Genomic DNA, 14,229 nt, shown 5'->3' with positions numbered 1-14,229 from the left:
ACTAATACCTTCCTCTTGAATCACCCTATCTATTAAAAAAACCGCATCAAAATCCATTGCGTAGTTTTAAAGATTTAAGCATACAAAGGGACATAGGGACAGAGAAAGCGATTTTGTTTTATACATACTATGTAGTGATGATGATGTATGATATTATTATGAGAGCTCTTTCGAGTTGCGACCTTACGACTGCACCTTAATAGTCTTTTGGGAAATGTAAATTATTTGCATGATATATTCGCATTATAGTCTAACGAAAAAGAATTCGTTAATTTGCAAGCAAAGCAAATAAATGTGATGCTAATAATTCGACTGTTTACAATCCCCCGAGTTAGTTATCTAACGATTTTTACGATCTTACGACGGCATAATATCTATTTTAAATTATACTAGCTTTCCGCCCGTGGCTTCGCCCCCGTTTTAAAAATAACTGTTCCTGTGGGATTTACGGAATAAAAACTAGTCTTCATGCTAAATCCATGTTACCTTCTAATTGTGTGCTAAATTTCATGAAAATTGGTTCAGCACGTTTTGCGTAGAGGTAACAAACAAACATAAAAACGTTCGCCTTTATAATATTGTATGACCTATGTATTTATTTATCTATTTTCAGGTACCGTAACGGTGATCGTCTAAACGTAAACACAAGCCACTACCAAGGCGGTACGACAGATCAACACGCGCTCATCATCCTCGACGCAAATGGTGATGACATGGGCAACTACACGTGCCTGCTCGCTAACGTTGTGGGCAACGGGACTACGGGCGAGATGATCAGCGTCAATGTGCTCTGTGAGTCATCATCTAATTGTTATAAAGCGTCGTGTCTCATCATCCTTGACGCAACTGGTGATGACATGGACAATTAAATGTGGACAATTAAATTAAATTAAAATACTAACAGCCGTACAAATAAACGAGTTATAACATTTTATGAAAAGAATAAACTAAGAATAAGGAAAAATCATACAAATAAACACGTAATAAATGAAACCTAGTATAACTTCGTAATAAGTATTCATACTAATGCTATTTCGTCCTTATTCCGGCTACCACCCTAGTATAAGTCTGACATAACTGAGTTATAACGTATTTTTTAGTACATTGTGCTGTGTTTTACAAGTTTTAGAACCTATTTTCAATCTAAATTTGAGATAATAGCAATGAGAGTAATACGAGAAGTAGAAAAAGTTAAGCAAATTAATAATTTCATTACGTATCTATTGAAATGGAAAATTTAGTATGAAATGTCAAAATATACGAAATTATGAAAAACCCTTTTGATATTTATAATGATTTATTTATTTACGACATGCGCCAAACCATACATACATAAAACACTATTTTTATTTCTAAACTTATCACAATAATATAAGCTTTCGTTGAAAATATAAATCTTCTAAGCTTGGAGTTGTATGTTTTGAGTACCAGTTATTTGGCAACTCTCTATCTCAAGGTGGGTTTATCTTCTTTTCTCCGGATATTGGATAGGGTTCTCTTTCATTTGCTTGCATATTTAATGATATATTTAAATTATTTCAAATAAATATTAAAAAAATAAATAAACAGAACATCGTATAATGAAACTTCACAACAAATTCGACGAAGTCAAACGAGCGTCAAAATGACAGCACCAAGGTTTAACCGTAGACAATTTGAATTGTTTTTCATAATTTTGTGAATGAATTGCTACGTTGCCGCTCCGCGCCTATTGCATAGCGTGAGCATAGTTACATCGACGTTATTCCAAATTTATTTGTAAGAAATTATGACATCCTTATTCTTTATTTATTCTTATCATATCTATGCATTGCATAAGGTTTGAATAAGCAAGTTTTTATTTGTACGGCTGTAAATGTTTATTTTTAAAGCTTTATCACTGTTATCATAGAATTCGATTGATCCTTAACAATTTACATCCATACATTAATATAATTAGAATGTAACAAAATTATAAAATGAAGCCTAATAATACTCAGATGTAATGATGGTAAAATATTTTTAAAGATCAATTTATTAATATTTGTTTTAAGTTATAATAAACAAACTTACCCAAAAAATCCTCCTTAAAATATAAGTACAGATTCAACCACTCGTGATCCGCCAGAGCGATCGAATTTATTCTATTGAATTTGTCAAGCATCCGCCCCGGATTGGCGTGAAAGGATGCGGGTTCGAGTCCCGCCTCGTGATCGAATTTTTTCTATTCTTTATAAATTTATAGTAACTATTATTTTTAAATATTCCAGTTAAGCCCCAAGTCCGACTCACAATGAGCCCCGAAAGCCCCATACTTGAAACGGAACATCGCAACGTGACCCTCACTTGTTCTGTGGTTAGCGGCAACCCTGCTGTTTTGGATGAAGTTATTTGGTACTTGGATGGGGAGCTGCTGAAACATCTACCGGAGTGTAATGGGACTGATGGTGAGTAGTTAATAGTAGTTAGTAGTGAGAAGTAGTAAGAAGTAGTATAGAAAAATTATTTCGGTGTTAGATAGCCCATTCATCGAGGAAGGCTTTAGGCTATATTCATCACGCTAAGACCAACAGGAGCGGAGGAATGCGGATGAAACCGTACTACCGTACCTAGTACTTTATAAAATACTAGCTTTCCGCCCGCGGCTTCGCCCGCGTTTTCAAAGAAAAACCCCACAGTTCCCGTTCCTGTTGGATTTCCGGGAAAAAACCTATCCTATGTTAATCCAAGTTACTCCCTATATGTGTGCTCAATTTCATTGTAATCTGTTCAGTAGTATTTGCGTAAAAGAGTAACAAACACACACATACACATCCTCACAAAATTTCGCATTTATAATATTAGTATGATTGCACGATATTTAACTAATACCGTAATTTAATTCTTTCTCCTTTTCTTTGTATCTTAAAAGTTGCAAAATGTATCCTAAAAATAAATTTATTCTAAAATTATTACTATATTGTTTCTTTAATAATGATTTATCAATTAATTTTATGTGTTTGTGTATTCCAGAAAACCTCTGCAACGAAGTGGACCCATCGATGCTGTTACTACAAGATACAACTAAGAGTTTCCATGGCAACTATTCTTGTAAAGGCAAGAATTACGCTGGCTGGGGCAATGAAAGCCAGTATACGGAACTAGTTGTAAATTGTAAGTATTAGAATTAATAATAAAAAATCTGACATTTGAATCTTTGTATTTCTTTATGAAAAAGGGAAAAGTAAATTTTATAGGTTGCTTTGATCAAGTAATTAATGTCTACTGAAATATCGTTAAAAGTAAACTTGAAGCTTAAAGCTTTCTTCAAAGGAGCTTTAAGTTAAAAGTAAACTTGAAGCTTTCTTCAAAGAAGCTCTAAGTTAAAAGTAAACTTGAAGCTTTCTTCAAAGAAGCTCTAAGTTAAAAGTAAACTTGAAGCTTTCTTCAAAGAAGCTCTAAGTTAAAAGTAAACTTGAAGCTTTCTTCAAAGAAGCTCTAAGTTAAAAGTAAACTTGAAGCTTTCTTCAAAGAAGCTCTAAGTTAAAAGTAAACTTGAAGCTTAAAGCTTTCTTCAAAGATGCTTTAATTTAATAGCTGTTTTGACTGTTTTCTCTGTCGGGGGGCGTCCATAAATAACGTGACCTGTTTTAGGGAGAGAGGAGGTTTAGTCAGATCTCATCATCATCGTTAAAAAAAAATAAATAAAAAAAACACCTCACGTGGACGCCCCCAGAGAAAAAATGCATCTATGTTACAGTCAAAAATCATTGCTGGTCAAAAGTGATTCTAACCGGCAACTATTTTCGACTGTAACATGTAGATAATAACATTTCCTTGAAATAAATGATATTTTTATCCTTTTAAATTTCAGATCCGCCCGGTCCAGCGAAATTAACTTATTCCCCATGGCGAGTGGTGAAAGGCAAATCTTTAGTACTTAGCTGTAGTATTGAAGAAAAGGGTCGACCTGAAGCTCATAGGTAAGAAGAATTATTATACTTGTTGTTTCTCCTGGTTTTGGTCGAGATTAAAATATAAATAGAGCCTATATAGCTCAATTAAAAAAAAATATCAATCGAATAAAAGTAAGTTTTTTTGTCTAGTTTTGTCTCTATATTGTGGTGACATTACTTATTTTTTGTATTTTAAAATTATGTTTTGCCAGTTAAATTACTGTTTACAGCTAATAAATATTACATGGATGGTTGTAATTTACTTTAAATCAAATTTTATAAGCAAGGGTTTGTAACCCCTAAGTTATATAGGGGTTTTCGTAATAATGGTAATTTTAAACCATCACCAATTATATCATAGGCATTAGAAATATCAGTCGCTTTTTCTAGAAGTTTTTTAACACGCTTTTATTAGCTTCACCTGTATGTTTGTATGTAACCGACTCCTTTACATTGAATTTTGAACCACTTTAAACAGACATAATTTATTCAAATTTTTAACATTTATCAATGATCGGTGACAATAATGTTATGCGTGTTTTTTACTTTTTTAAAGAATATTAACTTTTTTTATTGTCAATAGAGTAGACATAGTAACTTTGTGGATACTTTTTTTCTTACAGAATATTTCACGAAACACTACCTACTTAAAAATTTGCCGCATTTAGGATGTAACATTAAACGTATTAAAAATTATATTTTTTATTATATGACTAATAAAAACTTTCAGATACCGTTGGCATCGCGGCGGTCGTCTAGTAAGCGACATTGTATCCCAGAACTGGACCATAGACCCGGTCACTTTGGACCACAGGACCAACTTCTCGTGTCGCGCCACTAGTGCGGGGGGAGAGGGGGAGCCTGCTAGCGTGAGCGTGGACGTGCTGGGTGAGTTAACCCTATTCTTGGTACTGTGTACAATTTGATACATTCAACTTTAAAAAAATCCCGAGAATTTATCTAACGTTTTTTTTTTACTTTTATTATTTAATATGGTACAAAATATATTTATGCTCAAAAAATAAAAACTTTTGAAGTGCTTGCAACACTAAAATCGTCAGTAGAGCGCAAGATGCTGGACCGATCGAATGCGTCTACGCATCGCAAAGTAAGATTATAGATTATTTATTATATTTTGTTAAAATTGTTTTCAAAACTAATCTAATTTAAAAAGCTTGTTATATATTCTAACTACTAACGCTATTTTCCAATACCTAAATAAATTGTTAGTGCATGTAATCTTCATTGTTTTTCAAGTGTAGCAAATATGATACATTGCTAGATAGCGAACATTCTACATATTTTTAGCTATGTATCAAATATGTGACATTGCCAGATTTGTAGAGATGTAATATTTCGTTTTGTTTTCCAAATCGATTATAGCCAAGGGGCCAAAATGTAGTCATTATGTATGTAAATTATTATTTTTTTACAGGTAATTTCTCACTTAAACACGCAACAACAAAGAAGAGCTCGGCAAGTCGTAGCTCTTGTTCCAAAACCGGGAGCAAAATCAGATTTGGTCGAAATGATACTTCTGAGGACGAAGTTCAATATTTCTCCCGCCTTCCTTACTCTGATAGCAGTTCGCCACCTCCATCATTGCCATCTTCAATAGAAAACCTAAATCTTCTCTCAGATGACGATATTGAGGTCAATGAAATAGTCGCTTCAAAGTCTTTAGTACAAGCATACAGTCAACATTCAATTCAGTCACCATTGATTAATCCTTGTTCGCCATCAATTTTATCGCCTAATCCATTAGCAACTGAGACCAGATCTTCGTGTCCGATACCATCACCTTCATCGCCATCTGTACTAGCTGCACCCTCACAATTAACTTCACCGCGAGTTAGTAACTTGAAGCGGCATCATCAGTCACCTCCAACGTCGCCATTATTTGCAAATTTTCCTTCAACGTCTACTCGTTCAAAGAGACCTAAACTTGTCACAGTAAAACGCAAAGCAATACCACCTAAAAGGTTAAAACCTAAATGGGATCGGTTCAAATTTACTGGTTGTGCAGAAGTAGATGAAATCGTGTTTGAGCCAAGTGAAGAGAAAAGCCCAATTGAATATTTCGGCATGTTCTTTTCTGATAACATAATTTCTCTCATATTGCAACAAACAAATTTATATAGCACACAATTAAAGGGTCATTCAATAAATGTTACAGAAAATGATATCAAAGATTTTCTGGCAATTCTTGTATAATATATGGGTATTCATAAATTACCAGCTTATACAGATTATTGGGCTAAACATACGCGAAGCAGCAAAGTAGCTGATATAATGACCCTGAAGAAGTTCCAATTACTGAGGCGTCACTTGCATTTTAATGACAATTTGAAAGACGATTGTGAGACTGATTTTTTACTTTATTGTATTGATTGATCTCAATTTACTAATCATTAAGATTTAAGGTTAATAACATAAGTACTAAGGCTGTTAATTATTCTAATTTTATATGTCTGTAGAAGAACATAATAATTTTATATTTTACTAGAGGTCCGCCGCGGCTTCGCCCGTGGTACATATTTCGCAATAAAAGGTAGCCTATGTCCTTTCTCGGGTATCAAAATATCACCGTACCAAATTTCATGCAAATTGGTTCAGTAGTTTAGGCGTGATTGAGTAACAGACAGACAGACAGAGTTACTTTCGCATTTATAATATTAGTATGGATTTTTTGTTATTTTACGAAGAATATTGACATTTTAAGTTTTGTTTTGTTACAAGTATTTTATTAAAAAAACTGATTTGTTTGGCACTGAAAAGTTGGCATTGTAGCAAATTAGATACATAGATTTTATAGTGTTGATTGTTAAGGGCTTGGCAATGTATCTAATATGTTACACTCAATAAATGACAATTTACTGACATTAAATTTTTTTTATTATTTTTTACCCCTTCTATAGCCACATACAAACATATTAAATAAGTTTTTTTTCAATTAAAAAAAAAAATTTTTTCTTGCCAAGTATAGGGTTAATAGAGTGCCTAGTCGGTTGGTTAAATGGCTGGTGCAGGTTAGGCGGTTGATCAAATTAGAAATATAATTGTTGACTGTCGGCAAGTGTTAGTGTGGACGTGTTGGGTGAGTTAATTAAGCGCCTAGTCGATTGGTTAAATGGCTGGTGCAGGTTAGGCGGTTGATTAAATTTTAACTGCTTTTTCGTAAGTTGGTCTACGTGAGTATGGTCGTGTTGGGTGAGTTAATTATTGGCCTAGGCGGATGATTAAATGTCAGCTATTTATTTACTTGCTAATTGAAAATAAACAAATTCGCATAGTTGAATGCCAAATAGACACATTCTCCAATAAATAATATGTGTTTAAGTTTTTAAATAGTTACTGTTTTTGGCTACGATGATTTCTTCTCAATATGAAAAGTGATATTGTTGCAAAATGTAAGACGCAAAAACTGAATGCTTTAATAATTATTCAAATTTCTTTCTTCTTTCTTTATATGTAGTCAAACCAAAAAAGTAATTATGACGTAGTCCAAAGTTATAAATACATCAATGCAAATAGCTATCTCCATAAAATATTAATAAAATGATATTTTGTTTCAGCGCCACCTAGTTTCAAATACGCAATGAATCACTACAGCGGAGCTTTGTATAAATCTCAAGTAAGTTTCAAATATTTATCAATTGAATATTTAACAAATTTAAAGCCGCAAATATTAATTGCTCTATTTACAGCTATATTTAACTATTTGGGTAGATTTCACGTGATCGCAGACACTAAAACAAACCACATAGAAAACGTATAATTAATTAATTACATTGTCACAAGCATGCACAATTGTACACAAGCACAATTTAGCTCGCTATAATTTAAAAAAAAAAACGTTTTAATTTTTAAACCCATTAAAGTCAAATATCAATAATGTTTTACTTATGATAATATATATTTTTTCAGAATATCTCCCTCTCATGTACAGTGGAATGTGCTCCACTCTGCAGTGTACAATGGCTGAAGGATGGACAAGTTATTGATCCTTCTAAAACTGACAAGTAATTATCAATTATTTATTGTAATTAGATTTATAAAGAAATTATTGATTTTATAATTATTTGTGTTTTATAATAATAGTGTTCATATGCTTTCTTTGTGACAGCACATAATTAAATTGAATATTTTATAAATATTATTAAAATTGTATTAATTAAGAGTTGACCAAAGCAAATAATTATGAGTGACGTGATACTATTAAAATATATCCATTTTACTTTTATGTTTGTTGATTCTCGACTGTTTATAAATTATTTGTCACATGTTGAAAAATAAACCTTTATTTAATAATGTAATTAAAACTTTCCAGGTACTATGTTGTAGAGAGAAAAATCGAACCTCAGGTCAATAGAAATGATTTTGAAGCAACGGAATCCACTCTGGTAAGTTTAAAAGAAACAAACTTAAGAAACTTTCAATTTATTCCCCACGTGCCGATATGTGTGAAACTTCTTTAGGTGCATTGAGAGTAAAATTGCAAGGTCGCGTCATGGCAATACCGTCACGTCATAGACTAAGGTGACGTTTTTGTCAATTCCTGCCAAAAAAGTTTCATTTCTGCCACGTGTGCTCGGTACACACGCTCTTTTTTTTCTTTATTCAGCCCAAATATTGCAACAGGTTTATTATAAGTGAAAATTAAACTAATTGACGAATTACAACCCATTAAACGACTTAAAACGATAAAAGTAGAATCTTTCGACTTTTCAATCCCAATATAAAAAAACACTTTTATTATAAATTATTATATTAATAGATCTCAATTTGATTACCACGACACTTAATTATTTTCATCAATCCCTGTATGAAGTAGGGGTTATAAACCCTTTGATTTAAATTTATGTAATTGCAAATTAAACATAACAATAAGCGTAACTGTTGCATGCATTTTTTTGTTCTCCTATTTTTCTTGTGGTAACGGAGCAATTTTATGATAAATGGTTTCATATATATCTAAGGGAGCAATTTTATGATATGATTTTTGTGTCTACAGAAATAGTGAAGGGCATGGGGCATAAATTTTATGGGTCACCAATTTTTTTGAAGTAAAATTTCTGTAGGCTCGTTGAGAGTAAAATTTCAAGGTTGCGGTTGCATCGTATTGACGATTTTGGTGTCTTTGAATCTTTCAAAAGATGTTTTTTTGCTCGGCTCTTTTCTCCGATTACTTTTTAGCTGATTTGTACGAGAACATTTGTTTGTTTTTGCACGCCTCATAAGCGAAGCGTTGAGGTGGGTACTATTGTCACTTCGCGCAAAACATCTGATTTTTCAAACTTAAAATGTCTTTATGTATCATACATTGCACTTGTAAGATAATACATACACACACATATTAAGAAAAAACACTATTTTTAACGTTCATGATATTTTTGATGTCATTTTTGTTATTTAAACTAGTTAAAAAACAGTTTAAAAAAGTTCTGTCTTGGACGTCCGTGTGTCTGTATGTGCGGATCCTTTTTCTTGTTAACACGATAGCGACCGAAATACTTTACTAATCGAGTCTTTTTTTTTCTCTTACGCTTGAGTATGCTCAGGAATAGAACCCTTTCATTTTTCAGGGTCTGATTCGATGTGGTTTAATTGTTATTAAATAAACAAAAATAATAATTAATAAATATTTATTAAAAAAAATTATGAGGCGTGCACTTTTGGATTTTCCAAATTATTTTATTATTGTGCTTAATTATTTTTGATCAACAATTTCACGACATAAAATAATGATCTGTTCCAGCACTGGAACATGACAGCGTGGGGCGGGGGGTTGTCCCGCGCGGGCTCGGCGGCGCGATATACCTGCAGATCGTCTCGTAACGCGGCCGGACCGCCTGTCAACAGCACCACTAAGTTTGCTGTCGAGTGTGAGTGACTCACACATGCTATGCTCACACATATATTAACACCTTTGTATGACCATATACGAACAAATAAAGAGATTTGATTTGATTTGATTTCACATACACTACACAAAATACACACTATACAGTATACTCGCTGTAAAACACATACATAATATATAATCACTGCAACGAAGCCGCTAGAGGTATTTAAACCTAAGAAGTGTATGTACAGACGAAAAAATAAAACAAATTTAATAATTGGAAAAAATATTAATAATTGTAAATTATACATAGATCCCAATTTGTGTTTAAAATTTTAATACTACATTGTTTCATTCAACACGACGTAGGGGTTGTAACACAAAACACATACGTAATAATATAAGCACTGCCACAAAGCCGCCCATCAAAAGCACCACCAAGTTCGCTATGGAGTATGAGTTCATATACACACACACACACTTTACATACTACACACACTGTAAAACAATCCTGTCTCCCACATAAACAATTAAAAAAAATCAAATTTCTTTATTTGGAACATAAAACAAAGTTTACATAAACTTAAATTACGATGACACCCATAAAAGCATAAGATCTAAGTCACTGGCCGAATGGGCGTGAAAAGATGCGGGTTCGAGTCCCGCCTCGTGATCGAATTTTTTATATTCTTTATATTTATAAAAAATAATTATGAATATTTATATATTTTCAGATGAACCGGAAAACATAACAGTAACACCAAAGGTTGTATCTGTCATCGAGAACGAAATTCCAGCCAAAGTCGTGTGCTCAGCTAAGTAAGATTTATTCATATATACACCGTGCTAAAATGTTACATTCAACCCCTATACAACGTAGGGGTTCTAACCCCTACGTAAATAAATGTTAATTAAATATAAATTTTATACTTACAGAATTATGATAGTGTTTGTTTGTCTTTCTGCTATTTGTTAATAATGAAATGAAATGATTTATTTTGCAAGAAATGTGGAAGATTTACAGATGTTACATAATTAATTGTTCAGCACAAATCGCCAATTGATTGGCATGCAATGCAAAATGTAGTTGTTTAAGAACAGTTTTTATTAATTTTTATAATACTTCTATACTGTAATTATTTCTGATGTGTCGTAATACTTGACCGAATGAAGAAAGATATACGTATTTAATATCATTACCTAACCTTATATAAGTTATATTCATTATTATTTAACCAGACTAGTTAAAAAACCATACTTTCCTCCACTTTCCAGAGGATTCCCGATGCCCAGTTACTCCTGGCGCCGAGAACAGCCCAGCAAGAGTTCCGCCAAAGACCACACCAACCAATCTCTCATTCTCTCCTCCTCTAACACTCTACTGTTGGGTCCAGTGGCGAGGAGAGACGCGGGACACTATATGTGCGAGGCGTATAACCGACATGGAGCTGTTAATACCACCGTACTGTTGGATGTTATGTGTGAGTCTCTCTCTCTCTCTCTAACACGGAGAGTTGAAAATACTATACATTTTAAAGCGAGTCGCTCCTAGCGTCAGCTTGTCAAGAAAACACGTGGCAACGTTAAGTTCTGAGATATAATATGTATTTAATAATTACAGGGCTTCAGTTGAAAACCAAAGTACGTTTTCTGTAGTACATCAAAATACATATCTTTACATAAAAATTATTTGTAAAATCAGAAATTTCATTAATAAATAATTCGTTTTCGATTTTTATTTTAGCCTATTTTTATGATTTTATATGATCGAGCAAAATACACTAGCACACTTTTTAGGAAATATCTTGAAGTGTATTGATTATTTTTTCTAAAAGCGTCATATAATTGCAAATACATGAAAAATTTTGATCTTGTAAACCAATTTTACTCCGCTTCGATGAAGGGACTCCCCTTAATGAAAGTTCATTTAGAAACTGTAAATAGAGCTTGATGTGGAATACAATGGTATTCCAAAACGAGGACGTCATTTCGAACATTTGCTTTGAATACAAAATGTACGGGAAATAAAATGTTTCATGTAGTATTTTTGGATATTTCTCGTTTTATTTTTAAAAAGTTATTATTGTCATTTTACTCATTAGGTATAGTACTTTCGATATCAGTTTAAAGTTTTTTGATATCTGCAATAGTTACGGAATAATCGCCTGTGCACACTTAACGATTACACCCTGTATACACGTCGTTCATGTATTTAGCTCAAAAGGATATTTATAGTTAAGACTGGATCAAGTGTATGTATACTTGCGACTGGACACTGATTACAATACAATAATAATACAATAAAAAAAGATTTATTGCAACCAAACAACACAATGATAAGCTTATACATTCTAAGACACCATCAAAAAAATACAAAAAAATTACAAAAATAAAATATATGATAACAATCGAATTATAACTGACATTAATTATATCAAACTTGCATTGTAGCTGCAAAAAGGCCCTGACTCAGCATAATGTTGCAGAGGCAAACTCCACAACGCTGGTAATTCTGCCAGATACCCACATGATTACTTAAAAATACTTAAGAAACAAAACGACGTCATAAAAATTATTAAACTTTTCTTCTTGAACTGATACTTAGAACTTAATTGTGTGGTTCGTAAAATATATAGAGCTGTTAATACGTAATATGTGTCAGCTCTATATAAATCCAAAAAAATAATAAATCAGTAAAAATATAAATATATCTACGCACATGGATTATTGTTAAATAGAGTGGTTAAATAAATACATGGAGCTGTTTATACCATTAAGTGTCCCTCCGAAGATGATAGTTATTATTTTTTTTATAATATTTATTTACATTTGATATTTCAGATATCCCCGAATGCGGTATAAAACAGACAGAAATCAATGGCCACCAAGTTTTAGTGTGCACTGCTTATGCTAATCCTAGTGAGGTATGTACAACATTAATCCTATACACTTGGTTGCTATCGCTTGTGTTATGGAAACTAGATAGCTTATAAATATACATATTTAATTTTAAATAAAAACATTAAATATAGACAATTAACCCCCAAACACAGAGCAAACACCTATACACACAAATATTTGCCCCCGGTGGAAATCGAACTCACGACCAGTGGAAGGCAGGGTCACTACCAACCAAGCCAACCCAATCAGTAATTAATTAATTATAATAATTTCCAGGTCACATTCACTTGGAAGCTCAAAAACGACAATGACACACTAACAGACGAAAAGATTTGGTCGGAAGGTGTACAGAGTTATCTGCGACTGAGTGACAGTGTGGATGTGTACCGCACCTATTTGTGTTTAGCCGGTAACAGTGTGGGGGTGTCGAGGCCTTGTGAACGGGATGTTATGGGTGAGTTGTGTATAATAAAATTAAAAACTTATTACTTCTAAGTTCTAACCATTGTAAACTAAAAAAACTGTATAGACTCAAAATTGCGACAATTACTAAAAATTGTCCAAACCAAAACTCTACTTACGTATGTATTGAGCAGAGTTTCCTAATAAGTGACTACATTCATCATTTAAAACTCAATGTCACTTCTAACTATAATAACAATACTGTGTGACTAATTCTAACATTATCGTTTACAGCTAACTTGGAAAGTTATAGTAAGTATATTACGTGACAAAAAATGCTTAAAAATCATAACAATTAATTCTAATAAGGGTCAAAACATCTTGTCTAATTGAACTTAAATTTTGACATGATAAACCTACTTACAAGATTTTTCACTGTACATATATTCTTTTTATTCGCAACCATAGTGTAAAATTATGAATAAGAAAAGAATATACCATTATCTTTCTTTATGAATGATGATTTTAAATAGACAGGGTCAAGGTCAAGAAACAATTTCATTTAGGTATTTCAGAATACTTTCACCAATAAAGAGACACCGTTCTTAAGGGACAGTAAAACATTGCCAATTCGAAAAAAGACACCGTTCTTAAGGGACAGTAAAACATTGCCAATTCGAAAAAAACTGTTATTCTAAAGAGTGAAGTCCCATGTCCCCAAGTGGGGTAAGGGGCAGATGCATTAAATACATCTGTTTCACTGATCGATTTTCTTTAGGGACAAGTAGGTGATCAGCCTTCTGTGTCCTACCAGACCAAGACATTTTTTTTCTTCGTCTCCACCGGGAATCGAACCCCTAGGTTCTACGTTCACGCGTTAGCCACTGTACCAAGGATTTTATGAAACATTTATTTATTTTTCCCCATTTAATTGTGCACCGTTGATTAAATGATAATATTCCAGGTAACAAAGTATGGTGGCGCGACAGACAGAAGCTCCTGCTCATCGGCGGAATAGCTCTCGCTATACTCATCATTACCATCATATTGTGCATATTAATTATCTGCATTTGTAGGCGAATGCGCGCTAAATCAAAGTGTAAGTTTTTTTTTTTTTTTTTGAAAAATAAAAAGAAAATGTTTTTTTTTTTGTGATTTTTTGTTGTT

General features: G+C 32.8%; 1 protein-coding gene across 2 annotated transcripts in view; it reads left to right on the top strand.

Moving 5' to 3' along the window:
- nrm (neuromusculin) overlaps positions 1–14,229 on the top strand; it is a 361,740-nt gene that overhangs the window by 339,714 nt on the left and 7,797 nt on the right. The window contains exons 11-25 of one of the 2 annotated variants that reach the window (XM_089711855.1): positions 614–792; positions 2,250–2,426; positions 2,992–3,132; positions 3,833–3,941; positions 4,645–4,802; positions 7,490–7,548; positions 7,842–7,936; positions 8,245–8,317; positions 9,673–9,799; positions 10,494–10,578; positions 11,035–11,240; positions 12,601–12,683; positions 12,937–13,114; positions 13,357–13,374; positions 14,027–14,161. In XM_089711855.1, coding sequence (XP_089567981.1) covers positions 614–792; positions 2,250–2,426; positions 2,992–3,132; positions 3,833–3,941; positions 4,645–4,802; positions 7,490–7,548; positions 7,842–7,936; positions 8,245–8,317; positions 9,673–9,799; positions 10,494–10,578; positions 11,035–11,240; positions 12,601–12,683; positions 12,937–13,114; positions 13,357–13,374; positions 14,027–14,161 — 1,823 coding nt within the window. The remainder of the gene's footprint in view (positions 1–613; positions 793–2,249; positions 2,427–2,991; positions 3,133–3,832; positions 3,942–4,644; positions 4,803–7,489; positions 7,549–7,841; positions 7,937–8,244; positions 8,318–9,672; positions 9,800–10,493; positions 10,579–11,034; positions 11,241–12,600; positions 12,684–12,936; positions 13,115–13,356; positions 13,375–14,026; positions 14,162–14,229) is intronic. The other variant, XM_089711856.1, reaches the window with a different exon arrangement.

This window comes from Colias philodice, chromosome 27, assembly GCF_061535455.1.
Source record: "Colias philodice isolate Cphi_HAF_F1 chromosome 27, ilColPhil1 Martin Lab GWU primary, whole genome shotgun sequence".
Lineage (NCBI taxonomy): Eukaryota > Metazoa > Arthropoda > Insecta > Lepidoptera > Pieridae > Colias > Colias philodice.
The sequence above is the reverse complement of the archived record's forward strand: the minus strand, read 5'-3'. Positions and strand labels throughout refer to the sequence as shown.